Genomic DNA, 20,693 nt, shown 5'->3' with positions numbered 1-20,693 from the left:
AGATTTAGTACGTGTATAATTGAAAATGAGTACAAATTTAAAAACAAAATAGTAACGAGAAGTTTGGAAAGTACCAGGAAGAAAAGTGAAAGGGAGCAGAATTTTTTCAACCTGAAATAATACAACAAGAACAATTTCAAACCCAGAGTAATGCAAAAGGGGTTTAAATGCAGTATGAAAGTTGGTTTTTATAGTGCTTATAATAAAATTAGATACCCTTAGGTCATGGAATAAAATAGTTTAACAATTTTAAATGAATTTTTTTTAAAAGATGGTCCTACCTTAGTGTGAGAACTAAACCCATAGCTTATCATTGTTCATTTCAATCCTGATTCTACAGTGCCTAAAAATTTACCATTTTTAAAGACGGAGGATATGGAAAAATTAAACTTTAACACTAAGTGTTATTTTAAGAATTTTGCCTTAAAACGTTTTCCCTCAATAACATAGAATGGAAGGGGTGTGAATCAAAACAAGGTGTTTGAAATTCCAAGTCCATTTTTATTAATATCACTACCAAGGATTTTACCTGGCTTACCCCCACTTCACTTCAAGCCTAGTATATCTGATATTGCTTTATTAAATAAGTAAACTCTGCTTGGTTTCTAGGCCCTAATTGAACAAATTACAGTTACAAACAATTGAAGATAAATAAATCCACTTCAATCAGAATATAGTATGTTTACAATATGCGTGTGATGTGTCAGATTTCATTTAACATCAGTATACTAGTTTGGTGGGTAACCTAACAAGAGAAATGCCTTTCTGTATTCATGCATTTTTTTCATGTACTTCTATGGCATTTTAAAAAAATTTATGAAAGCTGGAACCGTGGAGCTTTTATATAAAGATTTATGAAAGATAGTGTTCCAATATTAGAACAAAGACTGAAGCACTTCATACAGTAAATAGCCACTTACTGTGAGCTTAAAAAATAATGTTCAAGTATCTTTTCCATTTGTATTTTCGTGGTATCTAACTAGCATTTATACATTTTGAGTAAGTGGTTTTTACAGGGCAAAATGGATATAATTTCTACAGTCTTCCCAATGGATCTTTCCCCAAATACTACATTAAACTCTAAACAAACATGCTACTGAAGAAATATGACATTCAATTTGCTGGTCTTCATCTTTAAAAAAGCGAATCTAATTTTCCTGTAGAATATTTTATCAACACAAATATAGAAAATCTGCATTCTCACAATTGTGTCATCATTAGATAAAAATTCAAATTGTGTCATCATTAGATAAAAATTCATCTAGGCAAAATAGTATTTATGCTTCCATTTTATTTTTTTAAGAATTAAACTGCCACCTCAGTAGTCTTAAGAGCAATATAATGAAACATACATACATTTAATTTAGACTTATGTCCATCATAGCTTCAAAGGCTTCCCTGAAATAAGGCTGGGATTCACATCTTTTTCCTTAAGAAAAGAAACACTAACAGAATTTTATTATCCTTCTACCCACCCACCCTCATTCAAACAATTGTAACTGATGAATTCAAGTCTAACATCCTTTGAAAATTTTGTCTGGGACAAGACATTTATCTGATCTGCCTCCCTTTATAACATTTCTTACATCTAATCGAAAATAAATCATTTTTTAAAAAGCCTACAAGATTTCTCTTAACATGAAACTTTATCATGATACTGACTTTTTTGTCCAATACATAGGCTAAGTGGTTTCTTACCACATTCAACTCTAGTGAATTTCAGTAAAAGCATGAGGGGTCTTCATAAATAATTGAGATGCTTTAAAATGAATTTGGCTATTTTCTTATTACATGAAAAAAAGAATGGTTTGCATTTTTAACAGTAATATTTTAACAACCCCTAACCAGGGACATGAAAAGGAATCAAGTTTGCACCAGTCCAAGTACCTACAGTAATATGATAGAAGCACTCACCACCAATTATTTCACACTATTTCACTCCCATGCTTTTAATAACAAGCATTTCTCACTAGAAATATTGCATTAACACTGGACTTTCAAACTAAGTGTAAAAAAAATCACTTGCTTAACTTAGAAGAAAAAAGTGTATTAGTTATCCTTAGCCAATCAAGCTTGAAATGGCCATTTATATTATTTCTAACTTCTGCTCTAAGTTCAGAAAGGATTTTGCATCTGATCATCCAAAATGGGGATTTGTTTTGCCTGTACCTGACAGAATAAAATGGTAAATTAGCAATCAGTTCATCCTTTGTCAAAAAGAAATATGTTCTAAATTTATACACTATAAACTATCTAATAAATGACATCTGCATACTACACATTTCATGTTTATATTATGCACCATTTTAGGGGGGAGGAAAAATTTCACAGGGATTTATTCAAAGGATATAGAATAATATCCTAAGAAGGTTGATTTATACATATGAATTCTGTATAAACTGTAAGTGGTCATCTTAGCTGGACTATCATTAGCCCCTATAATGCAAAAGCTGACTCTAAAGGCACCATATAAAGCACTGAAATTCCCAATTTAGCCATTACTTTTCTCTTGTCCAATACAAAATTACCTGGTCATCTATACTGTTGACTCCATGCTAAAATGTTCCAAGTTTAGACCGCTTTGCCAACAAAAGGATTAGGGAATAATAGTTTTTAAATTTCAAGTTAGAGGAAAAATCCTACCACACAGCAATGAAACCTGAGCAAATGCAAGTTTGTGATTACAAGAATATGTCCTTCATTAATAGATTATTCAAATTCCTCCATGGCATTCAAACCATAGTTTACAATTCAATAAACAAGAGCCCACTTAAATAGAAATTATATAAAGCCTATTCAGCCCTAAATATTTAGTTTAAGACAATGAACAGAGTAGAACACATTTCATCTAAGTAACACCATTTAAACAGTTCTATAAAATAACATTATTGAAGATTAGTATGTGTGGTGCATCATGTGATTCCAACCATTCAGTAAAAAAGCATTAATGAGTAACAGCATCCCCCCACCAACTTGAAGCCTGTAGAGTTAATTACTTTGGCCCTATCTTTCCAAATAATTAGTAATACCTTTTAATATTATAAACATAAATACATCTCAGTACTGGAATTCCAATGTGTTTTGGTGCTCCTGAGGCTGCCTAAAAATGACAAGGCATCCACGTGAAGTGCATTGTATACCTATACCTTAAAATTTCAGTGCCTAAAATGTGAAATAATTCTCTATCATTTAACAGTCTGCCTTATAGCAAATTCTAGTAGATTTTTACTTTTAGGATTTTATTGTGACTTTGGGAAATTAGTGGTAAAACATGGTTTTTAAAAACAGTATGTGGCTGCACTTAAAGTCACATAAAAATAGCATTTTTACAACCATATTGAAATTTAATCCTTTTACACAGGTTAACAAAACACAAGGAAAACTAAACATTGGGTTTAACAAAAGCAATACCTTTGAAAGTGGAACAATGAAAAGTTTTTTCAAATCTTTTACAAATGGTCACCTCTGGGTCAATTTACCATACTAAGGGAACAAAATTGTTAAAATATAGCTGTGCTCAACTGAGCCACTTATCTGCATTACAGTATAGTACTTGAAATCAATCCTAAGGTCAAGATTTAAAACCACTTTAAGAGATAAGACCCTATGTGATTTATAGCCACCTCCGTAAGAGGTACTTTTCCTTCCCAAAAGTCAAAGCTTAATTAAAAGATTGACTATACATAAGGTTTTTTCCTTATCACATCTTCAGTTCAAAACACTATTATCATTGGTAATATGGTCTATATCTTGTCTGATCTGGATGAAGTGGTCCAGGAAGTGGGGTTTGAGAAGGCGGGCCCTGCATTCGTGGAGGAGGAGGTGGCCCTCTCGGTGCAGGCCATATACCAGGACTCATTCCCCCTGGCTGTGTAAATGGAGGACTCAGAGTTCCTTGATCTTCAGTGAACTGGGGTAAAGAGCTGGGATTGTAATGGTGAGGAGGGGGTGCAGTTACAGGTGGACCACCATGCTGAGGTGGGGGAGGTCCTGGAGGAGGATGATTCATATAAGGTGGCATCTGGGCAATCATATGTCCAGGGGGAGGGGTTATTGGTGGTGGAGCAGAGGTCATTGGTGGAGGTGGAGCTTGGCTATACACCAAGTGAGGAGTACCTGCAGCCTGGGGAGGATGTGGCATTGGATGGCTTATTGGTGGTGGAGGAGGTGGGGGTGGTGCATAATGTTGCTGTGGAGGCATAATATGATGAGGGTGCGATACCACTGGTTGGCCCTGATATTCAGGATGATGGTGAGCAGGTGCTGGGGCAGGAGGAGGTGGTTCTCTAGCACCTGAATTTGAGTCATCCTGAATAGGGACAGTTATTAAATTGCTGTGTTTTCTTGTTGAAATACGAAAGGTTTCCTGACTGACCGAACGAGGTGGAGGTGGAGCCATGGACAATTCTGCTGGAGGAGCACGAATATCCTCATGTGGTTGATTATAGTGCTCATGCGGCACATGCTGCAAAGGAGGTGGTGGCATCATGATGTGCTGCTTGGGCGGAATATGGCTCATATGGTGCTTATCTGGTGGCATTATAAAACGATCAGGGATTTCAGTTGGTGGTGGGGCAATAGGAGGATGAACATTTTCAAGTGAAGCACAGGTAACAGGTTTTCCAGCTCTCATATGGCGATGGTTGATATGAGCCTGTAAGTCTCTCTGAGACAAATACGTTCTCTTGCACCCTTGAACAATGCTGCACATGAAGAGAGAACCTCGTGTACACTGCTCAATTCGCTGCACAGGATCACTGCAGCTAGAAGGAGAAAAAAATAAATTTACTAAGAAGAGAATATAAAAATAATGCAATAATTTTCAAAAACACACCCATTTCAAAAATGGTTACATAAGATATGGCAAAAGGTCACAGTTAAAAATTATAGTTAACCCTACATGAACCTTTAATCCTCCCTACATTATGTGCTAGCCATTAAGTATCAGCATTTCTGTCAACCTCTAAACCCTTAATATCAAACTAGGTTTTAAGACCATATTCCTCCCAAGACCTAGAATTTATCTAAATTTCCCAAGCAATTCTAATTTCTTTTTGCAAAAGAAAAAAAAAAAAAAATTCCTGGTTTATTCTCATTTCTTCAAAATGGACCTAGCTGTTTATAACTTGTTTGACGAATCTATGTCATGTATTCTAAGATATACTCAAGATGTAAAGACATAATGATCAGATTTGAAGGTATTAAATAAGAGCTTATACTTACATAGTGCTTACTATATCCTAGGTACTATCTATCACTCACCCAAGGAGGTAGGTATTAACAGCCTCATTTCACAGATAAACAAATAGTTTATGTCACACAGCTAATAAATAGCAGAACAGGGATTTGAACCCAGGAATTCTAATTCTGTTGTCTTTGCTTTCAGTCAGTATACCATACTATTTCTCTAGTACCCCATTAAAAGAAAAAAAAAATAACTTTTGGTTTATACTAATTCTATGATGATAAATATATTTCTTCATTTCAGCCAATTTGGATTGTCTGATACTGGCCATGCAGCCTTTATATCAAAAAAAAAAAAAAAGGGGGGGGAGGGGAGAGAGGAGAAGGGCGTCCGGGTGCAGTGGCTCATGCCGATAACCCTAGCACTCTGGGAGGCCAAAATGGGTGGACTGCAAGAGCTCAGAAGTTTGAGACCAGAATGAGTAAGAGCAAGGCCCTGTCTCTACTAAAAACAGAAAAAATTAGCCAGGCATTATGGTGGGTGCCTGTAGTTGCAGCTACTTGGGAGGCTAAAGCAGGAGTATAGCTTGAGCCCAGGAGTTGGAGGTTGCTGTGAGATGTGATGCCATTACACTCTGGGGCAACAAATAAATAAATACATAAAATAATGGCCAAAACCAACTCTAGGCTCACAGAGAAAGATTTGCCATGTCTCCATATTTTATCTACTGCCTGGTTTACATCACCCCCTAACCTTTAACCTAATTTGCAAATCATTATTCTACAAACATTACTGTTTAAAAATGTAATGATGATCTTATCTTACCCTGGACACATTTTATCTCCTTTTTTTTCATGTAAAATAGCACAGTCATAGCAAAAAACATGTTTGCATGGAATCTGTAAACAAAGACACTATAGTTAAACATACTAAAACAAATTATTTCCACAAAAAAACAGTAAGCTTAGGTGACACAGAGGCACTTGAGAAATACTTGATTAAATAAGAATTTATTAAGTACTAATTATATAAAAGTAATGATTTTTTTCAATTACAAATCCTTTTCAGAATGTGATGAAATTTCTGGCCTTTTCCCCAGTAACCGCATATATGCACGTATAATATCGAAGTGTAAATCCTATAAATTGTCACTCATAGTCTCTGAAGGCTAAAGGCTCCTGAAGAAACTGTAATTATGTTTTATTTTTCCCTATTTCTCCTGAAATTATTCCAAAGTAATAAAATAACAAGTATCTCCTATATTTAATACAAATAGTATTTTCTTCTGGTAGTCTTAAGTTAATAAACTTTTTTAAAAATCTAAAAATAAATCAAAAGGACACAGCAAACTGATGTTAAAAGCAAATATTAAAACTCACAGCCCACTACTATTATTTTGCTATGGTACACAGAAAAGCAACAGTATGCAATGCATACCCTCCGTCATCACAGATACCCTGCTGAATTCAAGTACTGTTCAATCTTTTCTTCAGAGATGATATGTTAAAATTAACATAAAATTACGGTTAGGGCTGTAAACTTTTTTAATGATTAGAATTTAATTTTCAAAAATTATAAGTTTTTTAATTCAGTTTTATAAAAAAATTATGGCCTGGGCAGCACCTGTGGCTCAGTCGGTAAGGCACCAGCCCCATATACCGAGGGTGGCGGGTTCAAACCCAGCCCCGGCCAAACTGCAACCAAAAAATAGCCGGGCGTTGTGGCGGGCGCCTGTAGTCCCAGCTGCTCGGGAGGCTGAGGCAAGAGAATCGCCTAAGCCCAGGAGTTGGAGGTTGCTGTGAGCTGTGTGAGGCCACGGCACTCTACCGAGGGCCATAAAGTGAGACTCTGTCTCTACAAAAAAAAAAAAAAAATTATGGCCTTATGAAATGAACTGATTTTATTCTGTTCTACTAGAAAAAATTTTTTCCTTAATAAAATAGAATAAATGTAAACTAGTTGGTATCAAATAGCCCAAAGAAATTGTTTAGTTTTTAGTAGTGTCCTTACTTAATAAAGTAATATTTTACAAGAATTCAAGAATTTATCAAGATAATCATATTAAGTTCATAGTATTCCAGTATCTCCCTCAGTTATTTCATACTTATTTAAAATATCACAAATTTAGTCATTTTAGAATGAAAAACCTAGGTACTTAAATTTCAGAATTCTACCACTAGGCAAATGCTCTCATTTACAAAGATAATATTTAATTATGCTTACCATTCGTCCATAGATTTTAATAGGCAATCCACATTTGTCACAGAAATGAACTGGTGTATCATCCTTTTCACCTAAGATGTTAATCTGTTGAAATGATATAATTAAAATTTCCTTCTTAAGCAACTCTAAAGATTATATCTATAATTTATACAATGAATTAGTGTTTCATGAAAGTTAAAACAGTTAAGAATAGAAGTTTCATGGCATAATCCCCAAATACTCCCCAGCATTAGCTGTACTACCATTAGTTTATTATTTTTCTTAAATAGTGTTAATGGTTATTGATCTTACTCTAAATTACTTAGAATTATTCTTGGAAATAGGGCATTAATAAACAAATGATTTGTGTGAGCTAAAAATCATAGCTATAATAAAAGTTCATTCCAGACATCCTTTATGTATTTTGCATTGCTCCAATAAAACATTTTAAGTACTTAATACTTCAAATATTTTATGATTCTAACAAAATTTTTCATTTTAAGCTATACCTGAAAGTCCCAAAAAAGGTGTCCAGGAAATCTTCGCTGATTTCCAAACAGTTCACCCCCTTTACAGTCATACCGTTCTTCTTCATTATAATCAAATCCTTCTGAGGAAAGAAAGTGTTACTCATTAACTTTTCAAATCTCAAATTTCACTTTGGAAAATACATGTACAAGGCAAAAATAGTCCCATTGACTGAAAAGTCAATCTAATGCCTTTCAAAGCTCATTCTAAGAACAAGATAATCAAGACTAGATTAAAATACCAACTACAAGTGATCTTTGTGATCTAGTCCAAATTACGTCATAATTGAGATTTTACCATATGGAGATTTGTAACAGATAAGATTAGTGACAAAGTCAGGAACGGACCTCAGATCTTCTGACATTTATTCCAGTACTCTTATCAATTCACTAGACTATATCTAATAGAAAACCTTATTGACTATAATCATCATGCTCGTATAATTTTTTAAGATAACAATCATCATTTATTCTACTCTACCTATAAAAGTGGCATCATGCTGCAAGAGAATAACTTTATTGCCAAAAGAATATAAAGAAAACAAAGCATTCTGTAGATTTTCTTCTTATGACTTAATAAATCAGGTATCCTCTTCTTCAGACCTAAATGGGGTGTGATTTTAGAAACATTCAACATATTCATACTTTACCCTATCAATTAAAACCTCTCCCCAGTTAATCACCCAACCAGCTAGAGCTATACACATCTTCTTACATATCTTTTCCTATACTGCATATATCAATAAACTTAGACAATATGAAGATCAAATAGGCTCAATTTCTCTGGCCTAATTAAAAAATCGATACCCATCCTCTCATGCGATACAAAAGAACAGAAAACTAAAGAATAGTTTGATGAGAATTCTAGGTAGAATCCAATTACCTAAAGTAAAGCTGAGAAGACAAATATATCCCTCCAAGGTGCCAGGCTTCTCACGACTCTTTTGGCCCTAGAACTGGTAAACAGAGTAGCCAAGCACACAGATTTTAACTTTACCCACATGGCTAACTTACACCACCTAAACACAGAGACACACACAAACACACACACAGACAATGATGCAAGTATACTGCTATTTAATTACCTCCAATACAAACATATAGTTAATTCAAAGTCAGGGTGCTCTTATAAGTTATTCCTAAGTGTCCCTAGGCTCCTATACAGGGCATTTATTACTTACAAAAGCTGGTGTGTGCTAAAATTCAAAGTAAAGAAAATCAAATGTTCAAAGAAAATTATTGAGATCAACAGCAAAGAAATTAAGAGCACTTTTCAGAGTAGTTTAACCTGTACTCCTAATCATTACACTATATACTATGTATTTGTATATATACCACACTGCCCTCAAAATTCAACATTTTGATTAATACCTAGGGGAAAAAAAACAAATTTTTAATTCTAAATAGGTGACTCAAAAGTATCCAATAAATATCTCCAGCTTCAGTTTATTCTATTAAGAGATAAACTAGTAATGGCAGTTCCCTCTACAGAGGGAATACATGAGAGGAATTTGGCTCACTTGCATTGTCTGAATTACCGCCATAAAAATGTATCTGCTCATTACTGTGTAGTTTTGTTTTTTTTTTTTTTTAAGCCAAAGAGCAGGAGGTAACCCTAAATTACAAAGAATGCAGTAGTTGCCCTAGGTTTTTTACTACTACAATTTATAACTCTTAGACTTCAAACATACTTAGTCAACATATGCAGGTGGCCAACAAAAGGAACTAGACCAGCTGTACTGATAAGTACATATGGTGTATGTCAAATAATTAAGGAGGTGGTTGATGTAGGGAGGTGGTCAACTATGGAAGTGCTACCCTACAGATGAACAGTTGGAACAGAATAGAAAGTCTAAGCTGGGAGACAGGTGCAGTGGCTCACGCCTGTAATTCCAGCACTTGGGAGGCTGAGGCAGGTAGATTGCCTGAGCTCACAAGTTCAAGATCAACCTCAGCAAGATCAAGACCCCATCTCTAAAAAGAAGTTGGGTGTTGTGGCGGGTGCCTGTAGTCCCAGCTACCTGGCAGGCTGAAGCAAGAGAATGACTTGAGCCTAAGAGTTTGAGGTTACTGTGAGCTAAGATGCCACGGCACTCCACCAACGGTGACCAAGTGAGACTCTGTCTCAAAAAAAAAGTCTAGGCTGGGTGTGGTAGCTCTTAGTACTCTAGGAAGCTGAGCTGGAAAGGATCACTTGAGGTCAAGAGTTCAAGAAAAGTCTGAGCAAAAGCAAGATACCATCACTACTACTAAAAATAGAAAAAAATGATGAGGCATGGTGGTGCATGCCTGTAATCCGAGCTATTCAGGAGGCTGAGGTAGGAGGATTGCTTGAGCACAGAAGTTGGAGATTGCAGTTAGCTATGATGATGCCACTGAACTCTAGTCCAGGTGACAAGAGTGAGACAAGAAAGGAAAGAGAAAGAAGGGAAAGGAGACAGGAAGGGAGGGATAGGGGAATGGAAAGGAAGGAGGAAGGGGAAGGAATGTGGAAGGGGAAAGAAAGGAATGGAAAGGAAAAGAAGGAAAGAAAGGGAAAACTAGAAATATACACAAATACTTTTAGAACTTTAATTCATATATGATAGCAGAACTCCTATTCAACAGTTGGGACAATGGCTAATAAAGTCAAATGCCATTTTTTATTTTTCTTAATAACCAAATACATATCCATAAATGTTCCAAAGCAATGAACTTTTTCTACAAAAGTACACAGAGCAAACATCATGGGACATATGGTCTGAATCACAATTACTTGACTCTGCCATTATAGTATGAGAGCCATATGTAATACTGAAATGAATGGGCATGGCTACGTCCCAATAAAACTTCATTAATAAAAACAGGGCCATATTTGGCCCACAAGCCATGGTTAGCTGATCTGTATTGAAAGGTAAGGAAAAACTGTCTTATACTCACAGAGCAAGAGAAGCCTTTCTAAGAATGCCATAAAACCCCAAAGTCTTAACAGCAGAGACCGGATAGCTGACTAGAAAGAATCTTCAAACTTCTCTACAATAAAAGTTTTATATACAAAATTCAAAAGACAAATGGGGAATATATACAATTTATAACAAAATGCCAATTAATTTACAAAGAACTCATAAAAATCAAGAGAAAGCTAACAAAATAGAAAAATGGGAATAGAATATAAACAGGAAGATTCTAGACAAAAGAAATGCCCAATATTATGAAAAAGATGCAAAGTCACTCATAATTAAAGACATTTACATCAAAACAAAATTTGTAAAAGGTCACTAGTAGTAGCACTCCATATTAGTGTGTGGGCATACAAACTAACATTCAAGTGCCTTTTTTGAAGAGCAATTTGATAATAACTGTCAAATTCTAAAATACACAATATCTACTAAGTTGTAAAATATCCAAATTTGTGCAAAGTTACAAATTCTACAAAGTATACATACTAAACTATACGTAGAAGGAGAGTGTAACATTGTTTACAACAGCAAAGTAGAAAAATTGCTAAATAAATTATGATGTATCTGCAAATGAAATATCTAAACCTCTGACAAGACATTTCAAATGCATATTATATTTTAAAAGGCACAGAAAGTTACTACTTCTCTATAGAGTCTTAACAGAGATTATCTTTGGAAAGATGGATTGTGGGGAGAAAGGGGCAAATTTTACTCTGAATGTTCTGCTTTTCACAATACCGTTTAAATTTTTATTTTTAAAAAACAATCAGCAGTGTTACCTTCCACAAAAGAAAACAAAACCCAGCTGGGAATGGTGGCTAACATCTATAATGGTAGCACTTTGGGAGCCTGAGGGGGTTGGAGTACTTGAGCCCAGGAGTTTGAGGTTGTAGTGAACTATGATGGCTACACTCTAGCTGGAGTAACAGCAAGACTCTATCTCCAAGGATGAAAAAGAAAAACCCAAAATGAAGGGAGAAAAAGGTAGGAGGAGAAAAAAGGAGAAGTAAAACAAAAAAGTTAAAGAAAAGAGTATGTAAGATAAAAAAAGAGATAGCTATGAGTAAATAAGATCACACAGATAATTTGGTACAATCAGATAAAACGGAAACTGACTGTTGGGGCTCTTAGTTTAAATAAATTACCTTCATCACCAGGCGGAGCCTTTGCAGGCATCCTGTTTATAGTCCTTTGAGCTCGAGGTGCAGGTTTGGTTTTGTTCGCTTGTTTGGAGATGAGCTTTATAGGAATTCGTCTGCGAACATCAAGACCACCCAACGATCCAGAACTATTAGTGCCTTGTAACTCATTGTCTATTAGGAAAAAAAAGTGTAATATCAGTTTTTCTTTTTGGAGATTACTGGGCCACAGGTACTAAAACAACATACTCAACAGACTCAGAATTAAAGATCTGCATCCTGATCTTAAATATCATATTGAGGCAAGTTTAACGGCTAACTTTCTCTATTAAAGCAATACTTTTAACCCTGAGACATGGAACAGTCTAAGAAATTGATGAATATTATAGAACCTCTCCTTAGAAAAGTGAACGATAAAATGTCCCATCAAATTTTGGAGGAGTTTACAGAAACGTAAAACCATTCATGAACCCAAAGCAAAAACTGTCTCAAAGTAACTATAGTTTTTTTTTTTTTTTTTTTTGGGGGGAGGGGTGTTCCCAGTTTTTGGTCAGGGCTGGGTTTGAACCCACCACCTCTGGGCATATGGGGCTGGTGCCCTACTCCTTTGAGCCACAGGCGCCACCCTATAGGAGTTCTTTTTTTAAGAAAAAGAAACTGGCTCAGCGCCCTTAGTGCAATGGTTAGGGTACCAGCCACATACACTGGGTGGGTTCCAGCCTGGCCTGGGCCTACTAAACAACAATGACAACTACAACAAAAAAATAGCCAGGCCCTGTGGCAGGTGCCTGTAGTCCCAGCTACTTGGGAGGCTGAGGGAAGAGAATTGCTTAAGCCCAAGAGTTTGAGGTTACTGTGAGCTGTGATGCCACATCATTCTACTGATGGCAACATACTGAGACTCTGTCTCCAAAAAAAAAAGGAAAAGAAACAAAACCAAAACCATCCCCACCCCCAAGTCTAATTATCAAGTATGAGTGTGGCGTCTGTGGTTCAAGGAGTAGGGTGCCGGCCCCATATATCGGAGGTGGCGGGTTCGAACCCTGCCCCAGCCAAAAACTGCAACAACAACAACAAAAAAAGGTCCTATTCTAACTATCGAGTATGCAAAGTGGGCACTCAATAAATTTACTAAGCTTAACTTATGTTTGGACAACCAATAAAACTAACACTGATGAAGGCAAAATTAAATAATGCATTGAAAGATGGAAGTTAGTTTTAGGCTGGGTGCAGTGGCTCACACGGGTAATCCTAGCACTTTGGGAGACCAAGGTAGGTGGATTGCTTGAGCTTAGGAGTTCCAAGACAAGCAAGAGCATAACCCCTCTCTGACGTCCCCCCACACCTCCCCTACCCCACCCCCGTAACACACACACACTAGCCTGCATTATGCCAGGCGCCTGTAGCCCCAGCTAGGGAGGCTGAGGGAAGAGGACCGATTGAGCCCAGGAGTTTGAGGCTACTGTGAGCTATGAGGCCACGGCACTGCAGCCTAGTGCAACAGTAGAAACATGCAATAATGTATTTGTACTGTATCATTTCTAGAGATACACATGTGACTGAGTTATTCTTAGCACGGTAATGGTAATTTTTTTTTTTCTTGAGGCAGAGTCACACTTTGTTGCCCTTGGTAGAGTGCCACAGAGTCATAGCTCAGGGCAACCTGAAACTCCTGGGCTCAAGCAATTCTCTTGCCTCAGCCTCCCAAGTAAGTAGCTGGGTCTATACGCACCCACCACAATGCCCAGCTATTTTTAGAGACAAACCTCTCAAACCTGTGAGCTCAGGCAATCAACCCAGCCCTGGCCTTCCAGATTACACGATCACGGCTAATCTGCTAGGATTACAGCCGTGATCGTGCCTGGCCATAATGGAAATTATAATTTAATTTCCATTAAATTATAATTTAATTTAATGTGCTTCAAGTAGGTCTAAACAACTGGTTAACTTCTAGTATTTAAGGTCTTTGCTTATTATCTGTGAAATAAATTAACTCCTGTTCCATGAAGAATAGAAGCCTTATTCCATAGACCTGACCCCATCTAAAGCTTAAAAGTTACCTTTTTTCAAGTATGTAGTATATGAAGATACAATAGAGAAAATAATCAACTTTATCCATTAAAGGCAGAAGGGAAAATGCTCTGAAACAGGAAATGCAAATAACAATTTTTTTAATTGTAATGTTTTAAACATGACAAGTTATTGATCAAGGATGTGTAACTGCCCCTGCAGGAAACAGCATAATCAAGATTGATTGCCAAACTGTCCACACCAAATTCAGTAAAGCCAAATTTGAAAGTAAGCTCTAATGGCTTCCAAGACTACTAGGGTTGTAGACACATGTTAATTCACATTCATTTGCACTTTCTGCACAACATATAAAATAAATCTCAAAATGGGTCCTTAATGATTACCCTAAATATCTTTCGGTCTACTTTCAATTTTTTTCTTTTTTTTGAGACAGAGCCTCAAGATGTGGCCCTAGGTAGAGTGACATGACATCACAGCTCACAACTCTTGGGCTTAAGCGATTCTCTTGCCTCAGCCTCCCAAGTAGCTGGGACTACAGGCGCCCACCACAACGCTGGGCTATTTTTTGGTTGTAGTTGTCATTGTTACTTGACAGGCCCAGGCTGGACTCGAACCTGCCAGCTCTGGCATATGTGGCTAGTGCTTTAGCCGCTTGAGGTATAGGTGCCAAGCCTACCTTCAACTTTTATAACAGATAATCCTAAAAAAAAAAAAAAAAAAAAGGAAAACCATGGAAAAAGATTAACTACATGGATAGCTAAAATCTCGAGTTAGTATAAACCCAACTTGATCAAGCAATGCAATGGCCAAAAGACAGACAAGACAGAATGCTCAAAAAATATTCCTGACTTCACAACAAAGTTGTTACAGTTAACAGTTCAATGCTGTCCTTCACATATTAAAAGGACTTTTAATGGTTTTACTTTTGTGAATGATGAACATACCTACATCTCATATAAGCCCTTTTTACACCACCCAGAACACTATTGCTTGCACAGTCTACCACTTTCAAGAGTGCTGCATCTTTGCCCACCAATTACAAGTTCATACATAGTACAGCATTTAATAGTGAAAATATTCTGGTTTTATTTGGGGCTTTTTTGCTTTTTCTTGTAATTAAGAATTAGATCATTACACCACAATTTCCTTTTGAATACAGAACAAAACAAAGCCCATAACAACAAAAGGTTCTTGGATATTACACAAGGCAAGTACTAAAGACAACTAGTCACTTAAGGTGAATACACGTCTCTTCGTTTTCAAAAATATTTATTTAGAATTTTATCTTATATAAAAGGAACGGAGATATATTTTTAAAACTTTAGGTTACAGTTGCAAAGGCACTAACTCTTAGAATGATCAAAGAATAGATCTAACATTAACTGGGATTTTCTTGGAGTAATTTTTCCAGCAAAATTCTACTAGAACACCTTTATTTTATATTTGAATCTTTCAGTATGATCATAAAATGGGTCATTCTTGCATAATGTTCAAGGGTTTCATCAATTTTTCCAAGGACTTATTAATCTTTTATTATATTTTGTTTTTTGAGACAGTCTTACTGTTGCCCATGCTAGAGGGATGCAGCATCAGCCCAGCTCACAGCAACCTCAAACTCCTAGGTTCAAGGGATCCTCCTACCTCAGCCTCCTGAATAGGCTGGGACTAGAAGTGCCCCCCCACAATGCCCAGCTAATTTATTTTTAGTAGACACGTGGTGCTGCTCTTGCTCGGGCTGGTCTGTAACTCCTGAGCTCCAGAGATCCTCCTGTCTTGCCCTCCCAGATTGCTAGGATGACATGCATGAGCCACCACACCTGGCCTATCTTCTGATATTAAAATAATTCTTTAGAGATATGTAAACTGTCACAATGTTGTCAATTAACTAGCTAAATGGCATTTCCTCATTTGCCAAAGGCTTTATTTGTGCTTTAAATATTTTTCAAACTCATGTTTATGAATTTCTTGAAAACCTGGATCTTTTGCAAATTTTCTAACTTTACTTCATAATCACAGTATTTGATACCATCTTCTGACAGGAAACATCAAGAAAACTGGCTCATAAAGAAATTAAAAGAGGGCGGCGCCTGTGGCTCAAGGAGTAGGGCGCCGGTCCCATATGCCAGAGGTGGCGGGTTCAAACCCAGCCCTGGCCAAAAAAAAAAAAAAAAAGAAATTAAAAGAATAGGTAAGAAACTAGTGTCAAGCAGAAGGGACATGAATGGAAACATTTTTTTAAGTGGTCAGTTCATTAGTGAATATGTTCATGTTAGGATGACTTACTTCCTTAGGCAACTTTTTAACTTTGAGAACAAAGATAAATAATCTTTACATACCCATCTGTAATATGATTTCCTAACATAATAGTCTCTAAAAGGTAGCAGGGACTTGACTCCCAATTCCAGTTAACAGACTCAAATAAGAAATATATTCCTAGAGTTGAATGTTTGCTACTTTAATATCAAGATCCCAGAGTTTCAACCCTGTAAAATTTCCAAACATTGCAGTTTCTTAAAGGCTGGTTCTAGGCCCTCTTCTCTGTACTCTTAAGTGATCTCATCTATCCTCATGCTTTGAAACACCAGCTATAAGATACTAACTCCCAAATACGTCCTTTTTGTTCAGATCTTTCCTCTGATCTCCACTTGACATCTCCCCTTTGTCTCAATACGTATCTAACACTTAGCAGTTCAAAAACAAACTCTTGTTCACAAATTCCTGTGTCCCACCTCTGCCAAAAAAGACTTATTTTCTTCCAAGTGCTCCCCAACTCCGTAATGGGCACTACCCAGGCATTTGTCCTTTCTCTCACATACCTCCAAACCAATCCATCAGTACATATATGAGTTCTACCAACAAAATACTTGCTGAATCTTCCTTTTTACTAAAGCAAGCCTCCCTACTGGTCTACTTTAATCACCTCCTAAATTGGCTACTTTCCAATATTCTTGCCTCCTTCTCTTCCACTATTCTCCACAGAACAACCTATTATATTTTTAAAAGGATTGTGTTCCTCTTCTAATTCTGTTCAATGACTTCACATTCACTTAAAATTCAAATCTTTACCATGGCTTTCAAGGTCCTGAACAAGGTGACTGCTGCCTTCCTTTCCAATCTCATTTTAGGGCTCTTACCCCGTGGCTGTAACTAGGCTGCAGCTGACTGACTTATTCCACATTCTCCTACCTCAGTGCCTTTGTACAGGCTGAAGTGCTCTTCCTCCTGTTTGATCCTATAGCTGTTTTCTTCTTATCCAACAGATCTTGGCTGAAATGTTACCTTTCCAGACTTTCCATGAGCACTCTCTCTGAAACTCCCTAATAGTCTCCTCCACAGTACTCATGTATTTTCTTCAAAAAATTCATCATAATCTTTAAACATTTAGTTTTTTTAAAAAAAGCCTTTTTATTGCCTGTCTTCCCCCCATCGAATGCATCCATCAGAACAGTGACTTGGTCCCCCTTGTTTACCGTTTCTTCATTCCATTTCCAGGCCTACAGGTATCTGTAGGTTTATATACATACACACACACACGACACACATCCCATTATGTAATTAGGTAGATATTTGATAAATGAGGACATCTCAATCAATACTTGAGAAAAAGCCCTTTTTCCTACTTGTGATGTGATTGATACAAGCGGAGCACTTTTTAACTCTCACGTGCACTCATTCAATATCCCAAGAACAAGAAGGAAGCAAAAGCCAAAAGCACATAACAAAGGGTGGAGCCACTTTTACTTGGAGAAAAGGATGAGAATGTCTTGATTTTTAAGCTCTTCTTTGTAAATAAACCCAAATGATGATGAGCAAGGACCACTGCCGAGGCGCGGGGCATGCTTCACGCTTTAAGTAAAAAAGCTGCTCTGACTTTGGCCCCTGAACTATATCCGATTTTCTTCTCTCACCTCTAACCCACGAAGGACAGGAGAGACAACCACAGGAGGTGACCAATGCAGCACCCGCCCAAGCTGACTGAGACCGCCCATCCACTCCCAGAGTAATGAGATTTCCCCGACTCCGAGACTGGAATCTACCCGCCAGTGCCCATAACGTAGTGCAGAGCAGTCGGGTGGAGGAAAAAAGAGCCACAGCTCTTCCCTTTCCGCGAGGCCTGCGCCGCCCACCGTCCCGGCACCAAGGGCAACAGAACCAGGGGAGAAGTGGCTGTTGCCGGCACCGAGGAGGTAGGTACCGCACCGGAGAGTAGGCCAGGAAGCAGCAGGCCCCTGCCGGATACATAAAGGGGTCTGTGGGATTTCTTTCTCACTGCTACCCCCCAGAGTTGTAGGGAGAGCATAATTCCTTTTGCCCGCTGGGCGACCAGTCCCAGGCCGGCCAAGGGGGCATGGAACCGGGACCCCCACTGCCTCCGCCTCCTTACCAGTGTGATCCATGATTCGGCTCGCAGAGCACAGTGGGAGCGGAAGTCAGCCGCGCCGGAGTCGCAGCGAGCGCGTGCGTGCTACCTTCCGGAGCCCGGGAGGCGGAAGTGCGGCCAGGTCGCCCGGCCGGGGCCGCGCGGACCTCCCTCTTTACCCTCCGCTGCCCCACTCCGGTGAGGAAGTCAGGCATAGTTCGGACAGAGGCAGAAAAAGCGAGTACGCGAAGAGCTTCGGTGTTAAGGGTGCTGAAGCTTCTCATGTGCTTCAACAGAAAGTAGCCTTTTAACTGTGGAAAGAACACCGACGGGAACGGGGGAGGGAGAAAGCGGTGGAAGCGGCAGGAATAAGCTCGAGGCAGGTAAGGCGGCGGCCCACTCCGCGGAGCGATGCCTGCTGGGACTTGTAGTGCGCCCGGGCCTTGGAGCCGGCCAGTTCCAGTGCGCAGGCTCGGCCGTTGCGCTGGCCCCACCCCGGCAGGCGGAGTAACGGTTTGGAATCCCCCGGGGTGTGAGACCGCGCGTCTTCTCCGCCTAGTCCGGGAAAAGAGTAAACACCCGCGCTCTAGAAGGCGTCCTCCGGCGGGAGGTTGCCCAGGGGAATGGCTGAGCTCAGTGAACCCCCCAGCTAGAGAGAAAGTCTCGAGGGTCATTGTCTAAGTTTGGCTTTGTGCTGACGAGCTTCCTAGACCCACGCAGAGCAGATCTGGTATATGCTCCGCGCCCCCTCTTAACTTTCGCAGTTGAAACACAATGCTTGACTACCGCTCACTTGCTAGAGAAGACGCTGTGGCGCTACGAACCCCTGGAGCACCTCTCCTAAGGGCTGGACGCGAGGGCCTGGCGGAGGCCGAGCGTGGCGCTGCTGCCGCCTCTTCTGCAGACACCTGGCAGCGCCGCAGAGTGGGGCTGGAGGAGGAGGGAGAGAAACCGCGGAGGTGAAGAAGGCGCCAGGCTTGGCCGGAAGGGAGAGGCTGAAAGGAAAGGCCTACAAAGAGGAAGAGAGAGTTACCACAACGGGCGGTACCTAGTTCCAGTTCTTGGTCCCAGGGGTTTGTGGTTGCTGCTGCTTTCATCTTCCTCAGCCCAAACAAAAGCAAAGTGCCAAAGGGCGATTCCTTTGGACCTTCAGTGCAGTCTCCACCTCGCAGGCTTGGCTCATTTGTGTCCACTCCCTTCTCCAACCCTTTACACTTGATGCTCTCAGATGAGCAGAAAGGAGCACAATTAGTGGAAAAAACAAGCTTGAGAGTCTAGGGATTTGGATTCTATTCTTGTCCCTTGGTGACGACATCATTACCTTAGGTTATTCACGCTTTCAGTGCCATAGTTCCTAGATCAATAAAAGATGGTTGACCTCTTATAGAAATGTTTTCACGGTACAGAATTCCAAATAAAGTACGTGTAGCCATGTTGTGTTTGTGTAGTTGTACAGTAACTGCTCTGAATAATCCTATGATGATCAATACTATTTAAATGGACCAGGTTATTTGATGATTTACTGGGATCTTTTTAAAAACTTACACTATATATGCAGATTTATATGAACAAGATTTACTTTATAAACAACAAAGGACTTTTTTTTTTTTTTTTCCCCTTAGCTGAAAAGTGAACCAAAGACATTTTGTGACTCAAAATCATCCTTGCCTCTTCAATTCTAGATTTGGGGGCGGGGTAAGGAGGAGGAGGGAGCAGGATTGGTGTGCTCCCACTTTATGGACACAATGTGAGGGTGTATGGCACACCTCCTGGGGGCGGGACACAACTACAACTGGGGCTACGCCTAACAAATGCGAACGTTGTAACCTAATTCTTTGTATATTCAAATGAACCTGAATTTTTTTTAAAAAATGAATAAACTTAATATCAAAAATATCCTCGTTTTTGTTAAAATGGATCTGAATTCGTGTTTTTCAAGATTCTTTCAGATGCTGAAAGATTATTGTTGTTTGGGGGATTGAGGAAAACTGAATCTTCCTGCCATTTCTTTCTCCCTATTTCTTTAAATACAGTACTGATAGGATCAGGCATTTTTTACCTATCTGTGGCATAAAAAAAGATAAGTTTCATCTAGGACGTGCTTGCTTTTTTTTTTTTTTTTTAAATCATACTTATCCTATCAGGTAAACTAAAGATAGATGCAAATCTAGGTTCAGAGTAATATTACTATTGTCAACTGATGCTAATATTTAAAGAATTGGAATTAAAAGAGCTTTCGATTTTTATTTTATATAATCTGTAAGAAATTTTGTCAGCCTTTTGTAGTGCTTTAAATTATGAAAACTTACT

General features: G+C 38.5%; 1 protein-coding gene across 4 annotated transcripts; it reads right to left on the bottom strand.

Moving 5' to 3' along the window:
- Window positions 1–1,271: 1,271 nt before the first annotated feature.
- Window positions 1,272–20,215, bottom strand: CBLL1 (Cbl proto-oncogene like 1). Of its 4 annotated transcripts, none has more exons than XM_053609263.1 (6): window positions 19,432–20,215; window positions 11,999–12,166; window positions 7,897–7,994; window positions 7,409–7,492; window positions 6,011–6,084; window positions 1,272–4,763 (listed from the first exon to the last, which is right to left on the bottom strand). In XM_053609263.1, the coding sequence occupies exons 1-6, from the start codon at window positions 19,478–19,480 to the stop codon at window positions 3,728–3,730; spliced, it is 1,509 nt and encodes a 502-aa protein (XP_053465238.1). In that variant the 5' UTR covers window positions 19,481–20,215; the 3' UTR covers window positions 1,272–3,727. The 4 variants fall into 4 exon arrangements, with proteins under 4 accessions (XP_053465238.1, XP_053465240.1, XP_053465237.1 ...); XM_053609265.1 differs by having other exon boundaries at window positions 18,408–20,214; XM_053609262.1 differs by having other exon boundaries at window positions 7,897–7,997; window positions 19,432–20,213.
- Window positions 20,216–20,693: the final 478 nt, after the last annotated feature.

Source organism: Nycticebus coucang, chromosome 11, assembly GCF_027406575.1.
Source record: "Nycticebus coucang isolate mNycCou1 chromosome 11, mNycCou1.pri, whole genome shotgun sequence".
NCBI classification, from domain to species: Eukaryota; Metazoa; Chordata; class Mammalia; order Primates; family Lorisidae; genus Nycticebus; species Nycticebus coucang.
Note: the sequence above shows the minus strand (reverse complement) of the source record. Positions and strands in the feature narration are given on the sequence as shown.